This window comes from Pimephales promelas, chromosome 3 (genome assembly GCF_988280905.1).
Source record: "Pimephales promelas chromosome 3, fPimPro1.hap1.1, whole genome shotgun sequence".
NCBI lineage: Eukaryota > Metazoa > Chordata > Actinopteri > Cypriniformes > Leuciscidae > Pimephales > Pimephales promelas.
Window position 1 is genome coordinate 3832621 of NC_142771.1, and position 22549 is coordinate 3855169.

A 22549-nucleotide genomic window follows, 5' to 3' on the forward strand; every position below is an offset into this window, starting at 1 on the left:
CAAAGAGACCACCCCCAGCCTCGCGGGCCCAAGCGAAAAATATATATATATATATATATATATCAGCGAAAACTCATTGTCTCTCAGTGAAAACTCAACCTATCGACGACAATTTTTATCGAGTGGAGAACGGCCCGAGACCTTTCGAAAGAGACCGCCCCCAGCCTCGCGGGCCCAAGCGAAAAAAAATATATATATCTCAGAGAAAACTCATTGTCTCTCGGTGAAAACTCAACCTATCGACGCCAATTTTTTATCGAGTGGAGAACGGCCCGAGACCTTTCGAAAGAGACCGCCCCCAGCCTCACGGGCCTAAGCGAAAAAAATATATCTCAGCGAAAACTCATTGTCTCTCAGTAAAAAACTCAACCTATCGAAGCCATTATTATTATATTAAACTCTTTTGGGCTCAAGCAAAACGTCAGTGGTCCCACTCATCGTCTAAATCACACACACGACTTAATTATATCACATGGAACCAATCCAACTGATATAGATATTATACCGCAAAGCGATGATGTCACTGATCATCACATGGTTAACTATTACGTACTGCTGTAATATGTCATGCTGTGCCACATTATCGACCGAAGTCTGCGTATCTTGGCGAAAACTCAACCTATTGACGCCAAATTTTATTGAGTGGAGAATGGGCCGAGACCTTTCGAAAGAGACCGCCCCCAGCCTCGTGGGCCCCGGGGCCCGAGATACAGCCCCCGGAAGCGAAAAATATATATATATATCTTGGCGAAAACTCATTGTCTCTCGGTGAAAACTCAACCTATCGACGCCAATTTTTTATCGAGTGGAGAACGGCCCGAGACCTTTTGAAAGAGACCGCCCCCAGCCTCGCGGGCCCAAGCGAAAAAAATATATATATATATCTCAGCGAAAACTCATTGTCTCTCGGTGAAAACTCAACTTATCGACGCCAATTTTTTATCGAGTGGAGAACGGCCCGAGACCTTTCGAAAGAGACCGCCCCCAGCCTCGCGGGCCCAAGCGAAAAAAAAATATATATCTCAGCGAAAACTCATTGTCTCTCGGTGAAAACTCAACCTATCGACGGCAATTTTTTATCGAGTGGAGAACGGCCCGAGACCTTTCGAAAGAGACCGCCCCCAGCCTTGTGGGGACAGAATCCTTCCATCCACCGTAGATAATTTCTCAAATTGCTTTTCTGATCTGTCTCAGCTACTTCCTGAACCCGAACAAACAGATGAACTAGAGGAACTAACATTGGATATTGTCGCACCCATTAGATTAAAAAAAAAAGCTCAGAGAGAAAACTAAAGCACCATGGTAAACAATACTACGCATGTTCTAAAGAGAGAAACCTGTAATTTAGAGCATAAATGGAAACAAACTAACTTAGAGGTCTTTAGAATCGCATGGAAAGACAGTATGTCACGTTATAAAAAAGCTCTATAAAGCGGCCAGGGCTGAGCATCTCCGCAAACTAATAGAAAACAACCAAAATAATCCAATGTTTTTATTTAACACCGTGGCTAGACTAACAAATAAACAGACATCATCTGAACAAAATACCTCGTTCCAGTTTAGTAGTAATGATTTTATGAACTTCACTGAGAAAATTGAAAGCATCCGAACCACAATTGTAAACGTTTAATCTTTGCCCGCACCTTATGATTCAGCCTCAATTATTGCCCCGCAAGAACAACTACACCGCTTTACAAATATAGAACAAAAATAGTAAAAAATAAACGCATCACTTCATCTAAAACAACAACATGTTGATTAGATCCTATACCAACTAAACATCTGAAAGAAGTGTTACCTATAGTGGATGAGCCTCTTCACAATATTATTAACCAACAAAAACCTGGTCTAAAGTAAATAAATAATACGCAGTATTATGCGCTTAGATCGTTAAAATAGGGCTGTTAATGTCAGAATGGCTGTGTGTGGGGGGTTAAACGTCATGAATAATGCTGTGATTCACTTCTGACTGACGCCTCTTCCCATTGTGAACTCTCTTGCGATGCCTAAGAGTTGGCTTGAGTCTGGAACTAGAAACTAGTTTTTCTCCAGTGTGGATCTTCTCATGAGTTTTAAGAATTGATGACTGACTGAATCTCTTGTCGCAGTGTGAACACTTGTAAGGTTTTTCTCCAGAGTGGATTTTCTCATGTTTTTTCAGATATGACGACACACTGAATCTCTTGTCGCAGTGTGAACACTTGTAAGGTTTTTCTCCAGTGTGAATTCTCTGGTGTTGTTTTAAATGATCAGCTGTAGTAAAAGTCTTCTCACACTCAAAGCACATGTACTCTCTCACAGCAGTGTGAGTTTTCTCATGTTTATGTAAATATGGCAGCAGTGAAAAACTCTTTCCACACACAGAACATGAATGCGGCTTCTCCTTCGTATGAACTCTCAGGTGTTTCTTCAGGCTCGTTGATCCATCAAATGTTTTGCCGCACTGATCACAAGTGAACGGCTTTACTCCAGTATGAACGCTCATGTGAATCTCAAAATTATCTTTGGTTGTGAAACTCTCTCCACACTGAGTGCAGGTGAATGATTGCTTGGCTCTTCCTCTCTTTAAAAATATATTTGCTGTCTCAGAATGAGTCAAATGTGTTTCCCCAGGCTTAACATGATGTTCCTCCTCCACTTCACGCAGGTCTAAAAAGAAAAGAAAAAGGGTTCATTTCATTTTCAGCACATCAAAATAATTCAATGAGAGAAATATGAAAGTGAGCCCTGATATAACATCAGAAAGCACTAGAAGACAAGTGCTATAAAATAAGTGTTTTCATAAATGCATGAATGAGGTACATTGACCTTTCACTTATTATAGGCACAAAACGTTTCTGAAGTGAGAACACTTAACTGCACTCATTTAATATTAACATTTATACAATACTGGCTAGGGGTGTGCAATATTGACATATATATGAAGAGTTCAGATGCAAAAGCCTCTAAATGCCATTTGAAATTTTCTCCTAGAATGATGATTTTTATCAAGCTTGTATATTTAAGTTCAGTAATTTCACTTAAATGACAATTAATAGGTAATCTTCATTGCAATTTAAATAAAATTACTGAACTTAAATATACAGGCTTGATAAAAATGATCATTCTAGAAGAAAATTTCAAATGGCCCTTAGAGGCTTTTGCATCTCTCTTCATATATATGTATATATATGTATATATATTAGGGGTGTAACGGTACACAAAAATCACGGTTCGGTACGTACCTCGGTTTTAAAGTCACGGTTCGGTACGTTTTCGATACAGCAAAAAGAAAGAAATGCCAGAGAAATGTCCTATTTGTTTAAAGAAAAAATATTTTTAAATAAATGTGAGTTTTCCTAGATCTTGAAACTTTCAGGTTTATAAATGGGGGTCATCTTTGAAGGATGAACAAATAATGTTTTGGTCATCACATTAAAAATAACATTTAAATATATTTATTTATATAATATTTGAATTTTGAAGTGCTGGAAAAAGATGTGTGAAGTACTTGAAAGCATTTCACCATTCCAGCCAAACTGGTTCCAGTTAGTGTTACTATATTAAATCCATGGTGAATGTTGCTGGTCTGTGGACGTAAAGTACTAGTTCATTCACGGCACAATGTTTCTCCTGGTTTCCATGACAGCGCTGTTTGATCTAATAGAGATCTACGGTTAAAAACGTAGAAATGTGACTGCATCTCACTAGATCTCGCAGCGATGTTATTACCTCAATGACGAATTCAAATGTTTTCTTTACCGGATCTCTTCGCGCGGTGTGGTAACAGTGTTGCTTGATCGAGATCGGCTCGCGCTGCACAGATGTTGCTGGTCCGAAATAAAAAACGATCCGTGAAGCAGATAATCCGTGAAGCACATAATGAGTAGCGCAGTTTCGTTCTGCTTTCATTACATTTGCCATTTGATGTTGCGCAACGATGTGTTGGCCGCGTCAGCGCGAATTTTGCCGGCAGGAAAAATGATCCAAGCAATCGTTCGGTTTGTATGTGTACCGAACCGGAAGCCTTGAACCGAAACGGTTCAATACGAATACATGTACCGTTACACCCCTAATATATATATATATATAGCTGAGTCTGTTTTGTTTGGTACAGGCCAAGCATGCCGCACAAGCCCTCAAAAGTGAAGCCAAAACGTCTCGATCGCCCCCCCTGTGACCAGACCTAGTATAGCTCACAACCCCCGCCTCCCCATGTTATTCAATGGGACGCGAGACCAACTAAACAATTAAAATTACACTTCACATATCCTTTTTCCAAAGATAGTTTCTGTCATTTACTGTAGTTTCTATCACGTTGATGTAATTTCAAGTGTTCGTTTTTAAAATAAGTTTGTTTTTAGTTAGTTATGTGATGATAAAATAACGGTGCTCTGACGTCATGATTGACAGCTGTGATTGACAGGTTCTCTGTGCGAGGTAGTCACTGAAGCACCAGCGGACTTTTTTTTAAATGTTGATTATGTGGTTAGTAGTTGTATTTACCTTATTTTAACGAGGTTCTGCAATCAGCAGACATCATTGGAGAAGAACGAAGCAGACAGAGGACACTTAATGAAAGTGCGGGGCGTGTGCATGCGTTTGATTCAGCGAGAGTGAGGGCGCGGCCTTGATTTCGCGGCTTTACTTCCTGCTCACGACTGCGCATGACTGGTCCCGAAACACGCAAGTGCGCCGACTCAAGTTCCAAGATGTCAGCGTCATATCGAGACACTGGCGGCTTTTCTCTCTGATGGAAAAGAGTGAATGGGCGTCGTCCATCTTTTTTTACAGTCTATGGGTACAAGCCCGTCATGGATAAATAAATATTGAAATAAAACCACCAGTAGGTGGCAGCAATTCCATGTCTTAATGAGTAATTTTTTGAATCATCCATTCAAACGATTTGTTCATAATGGCTGACTAATTTAGAAAATATAGCTACAAGCAGTAATTACCGGGGCCAAGCGAAATGACGACGATAAGACATGCAAACATGGCGCGGTCTCCGGTAAAATTATATTTTTATTCAATTCAGGCGGTTGAACCAATCAAATGATTGTTAGACCTGCTGGTATAAAATGAATTGCATTGTCAGCCTGAAATATACGCGCTCTCTTCCCATGCATTAAAAAATAACGCGAGTCTTCAGAACAGGCTCGTCCTAGTCGTCGCCCTGACATGACAGAGCGTAGAGTTAATTAGCCAATAATGCGAATGATTTATTTTATTCAAGCTTGCTTTCTTTGTGCAAAAAAATAAACCAAGTGCAATAGGCATGAATTAGTTGTAAGCTAAAAAGCTTTTTTTTTACAATGATAAAATCAACATGACATCATGACTTTTGCGTAAACATACACGCCACTTTCGAGTCAAGTGGCGTGTTATCTCTACGCATTTTGAGCTATCCGCGTGTGTGTGTATGTCGGCGCGGTTAACGTCCACATCATTCCGCGTGTCTGAACACGCCATCAAATGTCCGAGCGAAACGAAGCAAAATGTGGATCTACGTCTGGGGAGCGATCTCTTTTTTTCCTAGGATGGTAAGGGAACAGTCATAAATGCCACGGGTAGGTTTAGGTGACGGGTAGGTTTAGGGACGGGGTTGAGGTAAGTCATATATTTATATATACAGTAAAAACGTTAAGTCAACGGCGTTCATAAACACGCTGAAAAGCGATTATGCGTCTTGATAGCACGCCAAAAATGGAAATACGAATTGGCATGTCATACACGCTACTTCATGAGATCAGTCTGATAAAATTGTACAATAGCCTGGTAAGGTAAGGTCAGGTTTGCCGATGTGCGTTTTATTGTGCGACTATTTTTGTCCTTTTGCGGCGAACGGAGACAGAGTTCACAGCTGATATTCTGGGGATACATACAACATAGCCAATAGGCTATACTAGTAGGGACTTTAAATATCTTTGCTGCATTGAATCAGTATCCTTTCTAGAGCAGACAAGAGCTTTTTTAAGCCTCGCGACTCGCATCGCCCTTGAGGCCCGTACACACCGGGACGGATATCAGCACGCGTTATTCAACGCGTTTTTTTGTGTTCACACCCAAGCGATTTTCGCTGACGATGAGCCGAGTGAACATGCAAATTCATCCCCTGACATTAGATGGCGCCAATTTGCTCTGCAATACCACTCCATATCGGTTTTCTTTTCTCAAGCTGTTTGTAGTCCCTGTCGCGTTTGTCATATTGTTCTTAGAACAGCAGCTCTACGTTCATCTTGGCTTGCATCTTCCGCGTCTTATTTCTTCCTGGCTGTGTAGACGGCGACGCTACTTGGCGTATCTCTTCTTCGCCATTTCATATGTGTGCTCGGCAAGACCGTTTTATGTTTGAGCGCCCCCAAGTTGTTTTTTACTGTAACTTTAGAAGCTCCAAACACGTGAGCAAAAGCGCCAATCTTATTGGTTGGATAGTTTTAACGCGGCGCGTCAAACTAAAAAAACAAACCTGAGGCGTTTTTCTTTTTTTTTTAATTACGCTTTTACGCGTGGTGTTTTTCGCGTCGGTGTGCACACTCACATTGCAGACTGATCTCATGAAGTAGCGTGTGTATGCCACGCCAATTCGTATTTCCATTTTTGGCGTGCTATCAAGACGCATAATCGCCTTTTAGCGTGTTTATGAACGCCGTTGACTTAACGTTATATAAATATATGACTTACCTCAACCCCGTCCCTAAACCTAACCGTCACTGGAGTTAATGGCATTTATGACTGCTCCCTTACCATCCTAGGAAAGAAAAAGATATGACTTACCTCAACCCCGTCCCTAAACTTAACCGTCACTGGGGTTAATGGCATTTATGACTGGAGATTTGACTGCATGTTCGGACACGCGGAATGACGCAGACGTTAATGGCGTAGACATATACGCATACACGCGGATACACGCGGATAGCTCAAAATGCGTAGAGATAACACGCCACCTGACTCGAAAGTGGCGTGTATATTTACGCAAAAGTCATGATGTCATGTTGCACATTGGCACCCTTTGTTTCGTTAAACGTCGGCGAATAACGCGCGAAATTCGTCCTGATGTGAACAGGCCTTTACACCTTAAAACAGTCAGCGGATGGCGGGTGGGTACTGCTATGAAAATTGATAAAAAAACGTCACGAATAATGCTGTGATTCACATCTGACTCCCATTGTGGACTCTTGTGTGATGGCTAAGAGTTGGTTTGAGAGTTGGTTACTCACCAGTGTGGATCCTCTTATGTGTTTTCAGAGATGCTAACTGATTGAATCTCATGTCGCAGTGTGAACACTTGTAAGGTTTTTCTCCAGTGTGGATCATCTTATGTGTTTTCAGAGTTGATGACTGACTGAATCTCTTGTCGCAGTGTGAACACTTGTAAGGTTTTTCTCCAGTGTGAATTCTCTGGTGTTGTTTTAAACCATTTGCTGTAGTAAAAGTCTTCTCACACTCAAAGCACATGTACTCTCTCACACCAGTGTGTAATTTCTGATGTTTATGTAAATATGACAGCCATGAAAAACTCTTTCCACACACAGAACATACATGTGGCTTCTCCTCCTTTATATGAACTCTCAGGTGTTGCTTCAGGTTTGTTGATGCATGAAATTTGTAGCCGCATTGATCACATGAGAACGGCTTCTCTCCAGTGTGAAGTCTCATGTGAGCATGAAGATTATGTTTGTATGTGAAACTGTTCCCACACTGACCACACATATGTGGCTTTTCTCCAGTGTGGATTCTCAAGTGTCTATTAAGGGATGATGATTGCCTGAAACTCTTCCCGCACTGACCACATGTGTATGGTTTCTCTCCGGTGTGGATCCTCATGTGTTCCTGAAGAGGAACTTTTGCTGTGAAGCTTGTCCCACATTGATCACATTCATGCGGCTTCTCTCCGGTGTGGATCATCATGTGTTGCTTAAGATTTGGTATTTGTCTGAAGCTCTTTCCACATTGGTCACATGTGTGTGGTTTCTCTCCGGTGTGGATCATCTTGTGAATCTCAAGACTTTGTGTGTTTCTGAAACTCTTTCCACACTGAGTGCAGGTGAACGATTTCTTGGCTCTTCTTTTCTTTAAAAATGTATGTTTAGTCTTTGAGCGACTCAAAGGTTTTTCTCCAGGTTGGACATGATGTTCCTCCTTCACTTCTCTCAGTTCTTCTCTCTCCTCCTTCACTTCTCTCAGTTCTTCTCTCTCCTCCTTCACTTCATTCAGTTCTTCTCTTTCCTCCTTCACTTCTCTCAGTTCTTCTCTCTCCTCCTTCACTTCATTCAGTTCTTCTCTCTCCTCCTTCACTTCTCTCAGTTCTTCTCTCTCCTCCTTCATTACACTCAGTTCTTCTCTCTCCTCCTTCATTACACTCAGTTCTTCATTCTCCTCCTTCACTTCCATCAGGTCTGAAATGAAAGAAAAGGGTTTAATTTCATTTTCAGTACATTAAAATAAATCAAAGAGAGAAATATGAAAGTGAGCCCTGATGTAATAGCAGAAAGTACTAGTAAACATGCTATAAAATATTAACATAATTCTGGCGTGTTTTTATAAATTAATTGCATGAATGAAGTACATTGATCTTTCAATTATTATCATAGACCATTTCTATGACCATTGCAGCAGGATGGATACTAAGCAACTAGCAATATACAGCACACATTTCAATTCTGGTAAGTAAAATACTTTTTCATTGGATTGGATTTCAACTGTCTAAGTATGATGCAGCTAGAACTGTGGGTTTGTTATTGTTTACATATGCGCTAGACATGTGCCGGTATTCGGTAATCCGATACATCGCGTTAATGAATATGCACAATATTGTTATCGCAGGCTGTTCAAAATACTGTGAAAAATAATAAATCCGAATTTAGATTTTTAGAATGCACATTAGCTTATTTTCCATCAACGTTTAAAAAACCCACTGCGTATATGCGCAAAACACATGCGCACTCTGATGTAAACAATCCCCACATGTATAAGCACTGTATCCCCACATGTATAAGTCTCCGGCATGAGAGTCAGGCGCTCTAACAAGGAGGCTAAAGACTGCAGCCTCTAGCGTCTGTCGTTATTGAGATCAGGGGAGTGAGGTTTACTCGCACAGCAACTACTAGCTGGCCTCCGTTACACTCACCCCCCTAAACCTCACTCTCACCCGGGTCACGGCACCAATGTAAGCCCTACACACAGGTCCCACTCGACCAGCTCCGAGCGGGCCTCGAACCCGGGTCACTGGCATGAGAGTCAGGCGGTCTAACAAGGAGGCTAAAGCCTGCAGCCTCTAGCGTCTGTCACTAGAGCGCCTATTGAGATCAGGGGAGTGAGGTTTATTCGCACAGCAACTACTAGCTGGCCTCCGTTACACTGAGAAAGATCACGGAGCAAAGAGGACAGACTACAAAGAGCAGAGAAAATATCAGCTCTCAGGTTCTGTCCATTTTATTACGAAATGTAGACAATAAATACCATTTTGGCGCTTGTAAAAGTGACGTAACAGATCGCTGTTGCGCCTCAGTTCAAGTGAAGCGATCATCTGTTACTTTTCAGTTAAAGATATAGGAGCCGACAACTTCCTGAAAGGTATATATGCCTCGTACATAACAGAGCCAGTTATGTCCGGGTGCTTTTCAGGAGTGCAGGCTCGCCTCAAAGAATTGTGCCCTCAGTCCAGACTGATCTCATGAAGTAGCGTGTGTATGCCACGCCAATTCGTATTTCCATTTTTGGCGTGCTATCAAGACGCATAATCGCCTTTCAGCGTGTTTATGAACGCCAATATATGACTTACCTCAACCCCGTCCCTAAACCTAACCGTCACTGGGGTTAATGGCATTTATGACTGTTCCCTTACCATCCAAGGAAAAAAAAAGATATGACTTACCTCAACCCCATCCCTGAACTTAACCGTCACTGGGGTTAATGGCATTTATGAGTGGAGATTTGACTGCGTGTACAGACACGTGGAATGACGCGGACGTTAATGGCGTAGATATACACGCATACACGCGGATAGCTCAAAATGCATAGCGATGACACGCCACCTGACTCAAAAGTGGCATATATGTTTACGCAAAAGTCATGATGTCATGTTGCCTCAGTCAATGTATATACACTGTAACAACTACGCACAGGACTTGGACAAGTTGCTTGTGAAGTGAGCCTTGTGGCCGACACTTTGAACTTTGTACGGGGTGTTGCTACTGTAATTGGAGAATCACCAAAGCGCAAACAGCTTTTTGAGTCGCTTTTCAGTTGCGGTTAACATTTTATGCCTTTGCCCGACGAGATGGTGCGTCCGTGCCACAGCCATCAAACGTGTCTGTTTCTCTTAAGCCCCTTTCACACAGAGATTCCGGAAAATACATGGATAATGTGACCCGGCATTTGTCCCGGGATTGTGCGTTCACACACAACCCGGAAAGATCCCGGAAAGACACATGACGTCAGGATGAGACGTTTAACGTACGCATCGAAAACATGTACACGTGCATACCGTTCCACAAAGCAGGTAAAAGATCTCAGCTTCAGCGCGGATAGTGAGGAGCTCCTGGTCTCTGCTTCGTTCCAGTTTGCAGACATTTGTTCGTCCTTTCTTTGTTGATAACGAACACAAACTTTCTTCTAAGAGCAACAGAGTCGCGCAATGGCACGAGCGACATCACTGTGACACACCCCTTACGGCATTGGTCCTGGCTTTTGTACACACAGCGCGCGTTCCGAGACTGATTCCGGCAATGTTACTAGGTCCCCAACCCGGCATCGATGCCGGTATCAATCCCGGGTCATGTTTGCGTTCACACAGAAGACATTCTGGCAATTTCCCGTGATCAATGCGCTGTGTGAAAGGGGCTTTACAGTACTCTTCTGACTACAGTCAATTTGCTGAAAGAAGACAAGAAGATTCTCAGAGGGGACAGCAGATCAAAGATTGGTGGGACTGTGGAACCAAGCCCGAAAAGGGAGAACATTTTTCGGCCTTCTCTGTTGCCCAGGGCCTGCAGAGCTCCAAAGCAAGTGCCCTTGGCCTTTGAATGCGCAAATGTGCTCAAAGATTGCATAGCGGCACTTCGTGATGATGACATCGTGGAGGAGATGGTCAACAAGGTTGAAGCATGTGCCTCAGAGATGGACCTAAAAATGCCAGACACCACCGCAAGAGTGATCAGAACTCCGGGCCACTTTCACCAAACTACGGAACCAGAGGCATTTTTTATTTGTATTTGCTTTTGTGGATATGTTGTTGTCCGCTGTGCGCGACGGCGACAACTTTTTGGACCTTTTTAACTGTCTTGGCTATTTGTATGTGTCTGCTCTGTGCAACAGAGTCTGGTTACAAGATTGCTATAAATATGTTTGATTCTTATTAGTGTGTTTACTTTGTTATAAGACTTATATGGTGCGTTCACACCAGACGTGAATGATAGAAACATCTGGCGCGAGTGATTTCAATGTTATTAAGAGGTGTCCACCTGACACGCAAAAAAGTGCACCTCCCACTACAGCACCCCCACCTTAAAACCTCTTCCCATGGCCCTGATCATAAATGTTTGTCAGTGTTATGATGATTTCTGAGGGATCCTGTGACACTGAAGACTGGACTTACATCACAGAAATAAATGGCTTTTTAAAAATATATCCAAATAGAAAACAATTATTTTAAATTGTACAAATATTTTGCAATATTACTGTTTCTACTAACTTGTATCAACGGTACAGTTATCACATTAATGATAATGATTTTAATTTCCCAAAAAATATATATAAACTATATTGAGAAATGTCCAATATTTTGGTAACATGGCTACAAAAATGGTCAACTTGATATAACTGTAAAATAAAACAGCTATAATATTTAATTTGACCTGATTTTGACAATCATTATGAGAGTTTCTCAAACCTACCTTTACGGACCATGAAAATAATAATTAAATTCTGTACCCATTTAAAAAAAGTACTTGAATGTTTCTAACATGAATGTTCTCCAGCATCATGAAGGAAGGAAGAATAAACACCAACCTCTTTGTTCTTCAGGATCTTCAGTGTGTTTCATTCTGCAGGGTTCTGGATCACTCATGTTCTCACTGTCCTCTTTAATAAACTCAGTCTTTGCAGATTTCAGCTCTTCCTGATGCTCTGATGATCGTCTTCACTTGTAGCTGATGGGAATATTCCAGTGTTTATTGGAGAATTGCAGCCGGAGGACCTTCATTGATGATGTAACTGTAGTGGGAGGAGCTTCACTGATGATGTGACTAGTGAGAGAAGCTGATCTGCCTAAATTAAAAAAAAAAGATCAGTTACTGAGTTTGGTTTTATACCAATTGATAACAGAGTATAAATAAATGTCAATTCTTCCAATTATAAATAATGGTAAAAAAAATGTTTTACAGAATGTTTTATTATACATTTACAGAAATATACGTACTAGGGGAGAACAGAGCACAACCTAACATGGATCTAGTAGTAAAACACTTGTTTTTAAAATTTCCACACATGCTAGCATGAGTAAATTTAGTATAACTAACTTAGTGATTGCACCTAAATTCAGAAATCTTTGGAAGATATCCAGCAAATCTGGAAACTTAAATGTCAATTTCGTCACCACCCCTTTTTAGTGGAAAATAAACTAGACTTCCCGTAGACTTCGATACAAAATAGCAGCACAAAACTAGCCTGGCTGCGCCCTCCTACGCCATTCCGTTCAATTTAATTTTCCTTCAGTACTACGTCTGGGGCTACTATTCTTAGATTTCCAGAAATCAATTTTTTTTGTACAAATTTGTTGCAGACTCTGAATTCTTTAAGCCTGTTTTGGAAGGAGCGTGTATTTGTGGGCTGGGCCACTGTGGTTAAATTTACATGAGAGTAGAGCAAACAGTTGTCTAGCGTCATCCTATTCTCGGTAACAATCTTTCGTACCATGTTAAACACCCTTTCTCGTACATCATTCCTTCCCCCGTGTGAGATGCTAAAGTCGCGGTTACAAAACGTGTGACTGTCCCGCACACGATATTTTTTTCCCCAGGATGATAGGGGAAGGTCCCGCCTTTTTCGCCTCTAATTGGCTAGAAGGGCTCTCCTCCGATTGGTTATTTCATTTGGCCATGAAACGTGATCTCACATTCATGGCAGGCTGTCTGCTGTTTTGACCCTACTCCTAAACCTACCCAACACACACACTACTCCTAAACCTACCCAACACACACACACACACACATCTAAACCTACCCAAACACACACACACCTAAACCTACCCAACAGACACACACACCTAAACCTACCCAACAGACACACACACACACACACACACACACACACACACACACCTAAACCTACCCAACACACACACTACTCCTAAACCTACCCAACAGACACACACACACACACACACACCTAAACCTACCCAAAACACACACACACACACACACACACACACAAATCAAATAACCAATCGGAGGAGAGCCCTACCATCCTGGGAAAAAAAAATCGTGTCCCGCACCCTGCTCCTCTTTGTTTCCCCCGCGTTTTCACTCATCATCTGACCTCGCGACAACTGTCACCTACAGTACTTGTAGTTATCGCGAGACTAGAGCTCAGATTGGCAATGTTTTTTTTTTTTTTTTTACTCCGCCCGGGGTAATATTTTTAATAACGCAGGTTAAAATACGGGAGATTTACAGGAAAATACTAATACGGGAGGACGGCGGGAAAGAAGGGTAAAAATACGGGATTTTCCCGGCCAAAACGGGATATTTGACAGGTAAACATCGACGCAATCATCACTCAAACGAACACACACTCGCTCAGGTCTGAATGAACTCCACATATTCTCCTCAGGCTCGCTGCTGCTGCACTAAATGTGTATTTCAGGAGGAAGACGCCAGAAAAGACGCACAAGTATCGCTGTGATCGATTAAAACAATACAGAAATGAGTCTGTCGCTTAATCAAACTGTGTGTGTGATGGGTGTGTAATGAGAAATACCGTGAAATGCTCTCCTCAACTTCTGCTTGTTCTTCTTCTGTTGATATATTTGCGGCAGACTGAGACTAGACGCTACAATGGCGTATTGCTGCCCTCCTCAGTTCATTAGAAGAATTAATTTATTTAACAGATTATATATCCTTATAGTCCAGTACGCTGCAAAAAAGTTGAGAACAAGTTTTGTTGTCTCCTTAGTACAAAGTAATGATTCATAAATAACTTCCGACAGCTCTGAGTACATGAGATTTATTTCTGTACGAAGACAAACAATCCATTAGAGCATGGCTCACAGTTTCTACTTCTCCACATATGCCCGTATTACAACCATCCTTCCTAAACCTACATATTAATTATGGCTTTGAGGTTTGCTATGCAATGTAATTTTGTATGTTAGATGATCACATGAAATGATTTAATGAAGAAACCACATGCTGAATATCATATGTTCATATGATAATTTTGCATGGGCATCAGTTTGGTTTGAAATGTGCCTGGAGGACAGAGACGTATTCGGAAGGGCATTTTCAAAAGTGCTGGGTGCAATGACGCATTCATTCTTTTTTTCTCGTTCGAGTAGGTCATTTTTAAACGACGATGTCCTGTAGCTTCCTGATGTACATAAATAGAAATGAGCACAATGTCCTCCGCAATCTCCGCAACGGATTGAAGCGCGTTTTTGAGAAAAGACAACACATTTCAGTGCTAGATCGCCTGTTATTTAACAAACAAATGAAACGAATGCCGTTAACTGGAGATGTTTTATTTGTATTGGTACATCTGTGCCGCGAGATGTTTCAAAAGTGGTGGGGACAAAATCGACCCTGGCAAAAAGTGGTGGGGACACACCCACCCGTCCCCCCTCCGTAAATGACGCCTATGCTATTGTGTATAGTTTTTTGTCCATGTTTTAATTTAGTAAACCTCTCTTGTGTAGACAAACAAAAGTTGTTACATTTTATCGGATTGCATTTTTAAAAATACATTTTTGTATTCAACCACAGAATCCAGACCAGTTATTTAATATCGTATATGAAACCGTTTTCTGAGACGATAATCATACCGTGAAAATCTCATACCGTTACTTACAACCCTCACCTGCACTCTGGCTGTAGCGACAGTCAGTGCATATTACAGACACTGGAACTATTCATCCAGGCCACTGTGTGGCGCTCGGGTCTGGCCAGCCGATAGAGATAACACAACACGAAAGACCGGCAACACAGACGTTGCCAAACACTGAACACACGCGAGTATGAATGTAACAAACAAAACGAAAATAAAAAGAAACAAAAGACAACTTGGATAACTGTTGTTTTACGCATGCGTGCATTTCTTTCATCGATGGAAATTGAGTGGATATGTTTGGGTGTGTGAAAACCAGCGTGCTAATCGACCCAGCAGGGAACGAGGTAAGATAAGTTCTCTCTCTGTGTGTGTGTGCTGCGCAAACCAACAAAGACACTAACAAATTCGAATTTTCCCAGAGTAATAACTCGTGAGCTAAACGTGGTAAAAACACAAATACCGCCTCTTTCCTAATTTTACTGAAAATTTACGGCTTTATTTACAACTTTAAAACAAAGACATGACCATCATGCCTAGCTTAGTCGTAGTCACAGCGTATAGCAACGCAAACACACTAATAAATCAAATTAACAGCATAAGTAAAATTTACAAGCACAATGGATGTACGTTAATTTAGCTAAACAGCAGCAGAATAATATATTATGCACATATTCAGATAAACCACTAAAGTGGGTGTAATTTAATTTCAATTAAATCAATCATTACCATTTTGACCAATAATCTCAATGGAAAACTCAGAAATTGCTACTGTTAAATCTGGAAAAGGCACCAGTGGTTCCAGCAGTCTCATTGGTTAAAAATGAATCACGTCATGACGCTATGTAGTGTACAGTTATTTGCACTTTTATTTTAAGTCACTGTGAAGGCAATTCTAAAAAAAAAAAATCTAAAAACATTATAAATAAATGTTAGAACTATATTGCTGAAACACATTATAAAGACTGTGAAGTAGCCTGACGTTGTCATATTCTAGTCAGAGTGTGAGTCTGATTATGCTCCATTGGGCTGTTACTGACGTCCTTCATGGGACCAACTTTTTTGTGTGAGAAATAACAGTATTTTCTTCCAATAGAGCAGTTTTATAGGCTTTTATCATATACCCTGACTCTCTTTCTAGCAGCAAACACTCAGAATAAAGTGAGATGATCTGCTGATGGTCCTGAATGGCTTGTTGAATGAGTGTTGATAGTCTGAGGATCATCAATATTAACAAATCTGCTGAAAACACTCTTTATTTCATGACAATAGTTCCTGTTTTCACCTCATTTATTATGCTGATGTCTTCAGATCTCCTGTAAATTGACAGACACTTAAAGCTCATTTCATTGCTGTCAGCAGACTGAGCTTACCATTATTTTTTTATTGGTAATAATATATAAGCTCCTCCTATAGCAATTACATCATCAGTGAAGCCCCTCCCACTGGAGTTCAGCAATACATGCTGTAAATTCCCATCAGCTACAAGTGGAGACGATCATCAGAGCATCAGGAAGAGCTGAAATCTGCAAAGACTGAGTTTATTAAAGAGGACCGTGAGAACATGAGTGATCCAGAACCCTGCAGAATGAAACACACTGAAGATCCTGAAGAACAAAGAGGTTGGTGTTTATTCTTCCTTCCTTCATGATGCTGGAGAATATTCATGTTAGAAACATTCATCACATTTAGATAAACAGTTCAACTGTGAAATGGCTGCAAAAGTTTATGTTTTCCTTTTTTTAGACAAATGGTCTGTAAATGGAGGTTTCATATTGATTGTCAACATCGGGTCAAACTAAATTGAAATATTTTGACTATTTTATTTGATATATAATTCACAATTTGGAAGAATTTTCTATACAAAAGTACAAATTTACAATATACTCAATTTTACTGCAAAAAAATTATGTTCTTTCTCATATCTAACATTCACATGCGTATGAAGTCAATGGAAGGAAAAGTTTAGTCTGACCAGTACTTAATAACATAAATTAAAAACACATCTAAAAGCTGGTGTCCAAATATGGCAATATTTTGTATTTTTTATATTAAAATTATATTAGATTGTTGTGTCATTGATCAAATATATTTAATAGTTCTTGCTTCAGAAACGTGGGATTTGTGTCTGGCTTACAAGTGTTCACAATAGCCGCTTCCCGACCGGAGGGATTTTTGCAGTTCCTTGAACCTAACGTTCCTATAACCCTTTTTTTCCCTCGTGTTCCGACCGGACTAAGTTGGAGGTTTTTTTTTTAGTACCTCAGACCGTAGTTCCTATAATGGTGCGTTCACAACTGAAGAGCGCGTCAGGCAGAATGATTTGAATGTTAAGTCAATGCAAAGACGCGTTTTACGCATTAAAAAATTCCTGCGGCACGAATGGCGCAAATTGAGCGCCTGGCGTGAATTATTTAGCTAGCGTTAGCGCTATTTGTGCATTCACGCGTTTGACGCGAAAATTCGCGTCTGCCGTCCGAGTTGAAAACCCGCCTCCAAAGGGTCCGGTGGACACAAATACGGCGACGATGATCCCCACGTCGCTGTTCTGCTCTCCAGAGCAAATACAGTGCGGTGAATCTCTCGATGAATGCTCGATCAACATAAAAAAGATGGCCGCCAACGGGTTTCGATTCTGACCCGTGTAAAAACAAAAGTTTGAAGCGAAATTTACGCGCATCAGAACCGAAGCCCATTGGCGGCCGTCTTTTTTATGTTGAACGAGCCTTCATCGAGAGAGTCGCCGTCAGTTTCACTCTTGACGCGCGAATTAACACAAAGTGGTCAATCGTCAAACTAGACGCGGTAGACGCAAATTTGACACGCTACTCGTGTCCGGAATGAACGCACAGTAACTCTTTCAGTATCTAGTCTAGAGCAAGGACTTTTTTAGTTCCCTTTCCCTAGATCTACGTTGATTGGTTCAACTTATAAGTCACGCCCACTGTCAACACGTAACTTGCAGCGCACTTCATTCAACCAGCTAATTGCTAATGCTAGCAAAACTTACCTGTCATTTTGTTTGCCTCCTGCGCTCTGCTCTTCTATCTTCGTCCATCATATTACGCTGGAGCCTTCATCTTCTGTGTTTCTATGTACAGAAGCGCCGTCTTTAAGCGCCGCTGTTCGTACTCCGCCATTAAGGTCCCGGCAGGGCAGAACAGGAACATTCCGATAGCCTCCTACTAGGAGTGGGAATCTTTGGTCATCTCACAATCCGATCCGATTCCGATTCTGGGAGTCACGATCCGATTCCAGAAAGATTCTTTATATACGCCCCCCCCCCTTATTAATTCATTTATTTATATAATTAAGTTGTACTTGAATTTATATAATTAAATGTAATTGAAAATGAATTAAAGCAAAGATAATTCACCCATTATGGAATACTTTGTCTGTAAACACGCCGCACGCGTCAACGCTGCCAGTATGAAAGCTAAACGCTTGCATTCGCGCACGCATCTCTTTTGATATAAGTAGTCCTGCTTCCGCTCACCATATGCACTGCTCCTGTGCTGCTAATGCTACGCTAACGTGTGCGGTGTGAAACCGGTGTTAAGCTGCATTTGCGCACGCATCTCTTTTGATATAAGTAGTAATGTGGTTTGTCCTGTCCGTTTAATCCCTTAAGACATAACTGGCTGTTTTTAAGTAATTTTGCACTAGTACATTAAACCACAGAGACACACAGTGGCATGCGCGAGCAGTCTACACAAACAAAGCGCGCGTGAGGATTTGAAATTGAAAGCAGTCTTCCGTTATAGTGAGGTTCATATTTTAAATATATAAGTCCACTGCATTCCAAACAAACATAAATGATAACTTCGTACAGCATTCGTAAGGAAAATAAACAGACGGGCGAGACAGCACACTTCAATTGTAACATCAAACAAAGTGCGCGTCTCTCACAGCGCGTGCAATGAAGCCTGTGAATGTCCTCGTATTTCGCTCGTAATCTTTCCGAACTTTATGAAAGATTATTTTACGGAAGGTTCGAGTGGTGTGTGTGTGTAGGCCTATGTGAGGAATTGGAAGCAAGCAGAATACGGGTGTTTCTAAAGCAAACTCAGCGTCATCGCACATCTGGTTAAAAACTAAACTCAGAATCCATCCAGAATCGTTGGAGAGAGAATCGCGATGCATCGATGGATGGATATATATTTTTTTTTCCCTCCCACCCCTACCTCCTACATGCTGGTTTGCTGTTGTTGTATGTGGCCGGGCTACGTCTAGTGATGACCCCATAAAGACTGTCGCTGTGCTTGTGTCACTCCCTTACCCCTCCTACCAGTTCCTATGGCCACTTGGCCAGTTCGAACGCAAATAACAAAACCGAGTTTGGGGGAGAGTAGTTCTTAGAACTGTTTAGAAGTGGACAGTTCCTATAACTAAGTTCTTGAAACTACTTGGTCGGAAAGCGGCTACTGTGACGAGAGATTCAGTCAGTCGTAAAATCTGGAAACACATGAGATGATGAACACACTGTAACGCCTAACAGTTATATACAGTATATAACGGAGGCCAGCTAGTAGTTGCTGTGCAAGTAAACCTCACTCCCCTGATCTCAATAGACCATTTCACAAGATGTAAACAACACTGGTCCAGAAGCACTTCCTGTTTCAGTTTGTAACTGTTTTCTTTATTTCACATGTAAAGAAAACATCTTAAAGATGTTTGTTTAACTTTTTGATTCAGTTTTAAATGTTCTGTTGGTTGTATTTTATCCAAACTTTTTTGTAGTGTTAAAAAAACTGAAACAGGAAGTGCTTCTGGACCAGTGTTGTTTACATCTTGTGAAATGGTCTATAGGCGCTCTAGCGACAGATGCCTTGTTAGAGCGCCTGACTGACGTGCCGGAGACCCGGGTTCGAGGCCCGCTCAGAGCGGGTTCAGTTGGACCCGGGTGGAGGGGTTACATTGGTGCCGTGACCCGGGTGAGAGTGAGGTTTAGGGGGGTGAGTGTAACGGAGGCCAGCTAGTAGTTGCTGTGCAAGTAAACCTCACTCCCCTGATCTCAATAGGCGCTCTAGCGACAGACGCTAGAGGCTGCAGTCTTTAGCCTCCTTGTTAGAGCGCCTGAGTCTCATGCCGGAGACCCAGGTTCGAGGCCCACTCAGAGAGGGTCGAGTAGGACCCGGGTGGAGGGGTTACATTGAGTGTAACAGAGGCCAGCTAGTAGTTGCTGTTCGAGTAAACCTCACTCCCCTGATCTCAATAGGCGCTCTAGCGACAGATGCTAGAGGCTGCAGTCTTTAGCACCCTTGTTAAAACGCCTGACTCTCACGCCGGAGACCCGGGTTTAAGGCCCGCTCGAAGCGGGTCGAGTGGGACCCGGGTGTAGGGGTTACATATGTACTAAATAAAATATTAACAAAAGTTATGTGGACACAATGACTGTCTATAATAATTGAAAGACCAGTGTTCCTCATTCATGGGAAGTGTCAGGGGCATATTATTAATTTATAAAAAGGCATAAAAACTATTCCCTTCATATTTCTTTTGAATTAATCAAATTTTAATCAAATCAAATCTTTTGATAATCAAAAATGAAAATAATTTTGAAAATGAAGTTTTTCTTTCATTTCAGAACTGAGTGAAGTGAAGGAGGAACGTCATGTCAAACCTGGAGAAAAACCTTTGAGTCGCTTAAAATCTAAACAGACTTTTTTAAAGAAAAGAAGAGCCAAAAAATCTTTCACCTGCACTCAGTGTGGAAAGAGTTACACAACCAAACACTATATGGATGTTCACATGAGGATACACACTGGAGAGAAGCCGTTCACATGTAATCATTGTGGGAAGAGTTTCAGTTATTTATCATCCCTTAATTTTCACATGATGCTCCACACCGGAGAGAAGCCGTTCTCATGTGATCAGTGTGGAAAGACATTTATCAGGGCATCAGTCATGAAGAGACACCTGACAGTTCATACGAAGGAGAAGCCACATTCATGTTCTGTGTGTGGAAAGAGTTTTTCACAGCTGTCTAGTTTACATAAACATAAGAAAATACACACTGGTGTGAGAGAGTACATGTGCTTTGAGTGTGAGAAGACTTTTATTACAGCTGATCATTTAAAACAACACCAGAGAATTCACACTGGAGAAAAACCTTACAAGTGTTCATACTGCAACAAGAGATTCAGTCGGTCATCACGTCTGAAAAGACATGAGAGGATCCACACTGGAGAAAAACCTTACAAGTGTTCACACTGTGACAAGAGATTCAGTCGGTCATCACGTCTGAAAACACATGAGAGGATCCACACTGGAGAAAAACCTTACAAGTGTTCACACTGTGACAAGAGATTCAGTCGATTAGGAAGTCTTAAAACACATGAGATGATCCACACTGGAGAAAAACCTTACAAGTGTTCACACTGTGACAAGAGATTCAGTCAGTCAGCAACTCTGAAAATACATGAGAAGATCCACACTGGAGAAAAACCTTACAAGTGTTCACACTGTGACAATAGATTCAGTCAATTAGGAAGTCTTAAAACACATGAGAGGATCCACACTGGAGAAAAACCTTACAAGTGTTCACACTGTGACAAGAGATTCAGTCGATTAGGAAGTCTTAAAACACATGAGAGGATCCACACTGGAGAAAAACCTTACAAGTGTTCACAATGTGACAAGAGATTCGGTGTTTCATCACATCTGAAAATACATCAGAGGATTCACACCGGAGAAAAACCTTACAAGTGTTCACACTGCGACAAGAGATTCAGTCACTCATCATCTATGAAAATACATGAGAAGATCCACACTGGAGAAAAACTTAACGAATGTTCACACTGTGAGAAGAGATTTAATCTGTCGGCAGATCTGAAAAAACATGAGAAGATCCACACTGGAGAAAAACCTTACAAGTGTTCACACTGCGACAAGAGATTCATTCAGTCATCAGATCTGAAAACACATGAGAGGATCCACACTGGAGAAAAACCTTACAAGTGTTCACACTGTGACAAGAGATTCCGTCAGTCAACAAATCTGAAATCACATGAGAGGATCCACACTGGAGAAAAACCTTACAAGTGTTCACACTGTGACAAGAGATTCAGTCTGTCATCATATCTGAAAAAACATGAGAAGATCCACACTGGAGAAAAACTTAACGAATGTTCACACTGTGAGAAGAGATTTAATCTGTCGGCAGATCTGAAAAAACATGAGAGGATCCACACTGGAGAAAAACCTTACAAGTGTTCACACTGTGACAAGAGATTCAGTCACTCATCATCTATGAAAACACATGAGAGGATCCACACTGGAGAAAAACCTTACAAGTGTTCACACTGTGATAAGAGATACAGTGATTTATCATATCTGAAAAGACATGAGAAGATCCACAGCAGAGAGTAGCCGCACACGTGTGATCAGTGTGGAAAGAGTTTCTCTTTTAAAGCCTGAAACGTCACATGAAGATCCATACAGTGGAGAAACCTTATCACTACAGTCTGAGATCATAGTAAGTAGTTCATCTTTATGTGCTGAGAAACAAAAGCAGCTTTTCTACCTT

The 22549-nt window shown here is 41.3% G+C and overlaps 2 protein-coding genes across 2 annotated transcripts; one reads left to right on the top strand and one right to left on the bottom strand.

The window, feature by feature from the left end:
* Positions 1-1477: 1477 nt before the first annotated feature.
* On the bottom strand, positions 1478-14054 carry LOC120475479 (uncharacterized). Its single transcript, XM_039666166.2, has 4 exons — positions 13960-14054; positions 11992-12249; positions 7200-8378; positions 1478-2649 (listed from the first exon to the last, which is right to left on the bottom strand). Exons 2-4 carry the CDS (start codon positions 12047-12049, stop codon positions 1934-1936), a joined length of 1953 nt encoding a protein of 650 aa, XP_039522100.2. The 5' UTR covers positions 12050-12249; positions 13960-14054; the 3' UTR covers positions 1478-1933.
* Positions 14055-14118: 64 nt separating this feature from the next.
* On the top strand, positions 14119-22541 carry LOC120475420 (uncharacterized). The gene is made up of 3 exons (XM_039666106.2): positions 14119-15368; positions 16438-16643; positions 20609-22541. Exons 2-3 carry the CDS (start codon positions 16586-16588, stop codon positions 22390-22392), a joined length of 1842 nt encoding a protein of 613 aa, XP_039522040.2. The 5' UTR covers positions 14119-15368; positions 16438-16585; the 3' UTR covers positions 22393-22541.
* Positions 22542-22549: the final 8 nt, after the last annotated feature.

What these genes read in the sequence shown, in the direction of transcription:
- LOC120475420 (XM_039666106.2), top strand. Translation starts at nt 16,586, where the DNA reads ATGAGTGATCCAGAACCCTGCAGAATGAAACACACTGAAGATCCTGAA. An exon ending in AGATCCTGAAGAACAAAGAG is followed by an intron (nt 16,644 to 20,608) that starts GTTGGTGTTTAT and finishes CTTTCATTTCAG; the next exon opens with AACTGAGTGAAGTGAAGGAG.
- LOC120475479 (XM_039666166.2), bottom strand. Translation starts at nt 12,049, where the DNA reads ATGAGTGATCCAGAACCCTGCAGAATGAAACACACTGAAGATCCTGAA. An exon ending in AGATCCTGAAGAACAAAGAG is followed by an intron (nt 8,379 to 11,991) that starts GTTGGTGTTTAT and finishes CTTTCATTTCAG; the next exon opens with ACCTGATGGAAGTGAAGGAG. An exon ending in ACATAAGAGGATCCACACTG is followed by an intron (nt 2,650 to 7,199) that starts GTGAGTAACCAA and finishes TTTTCTTTTTAG; the next exon opens with ACCTGCGTGAAGTGGAGGAG.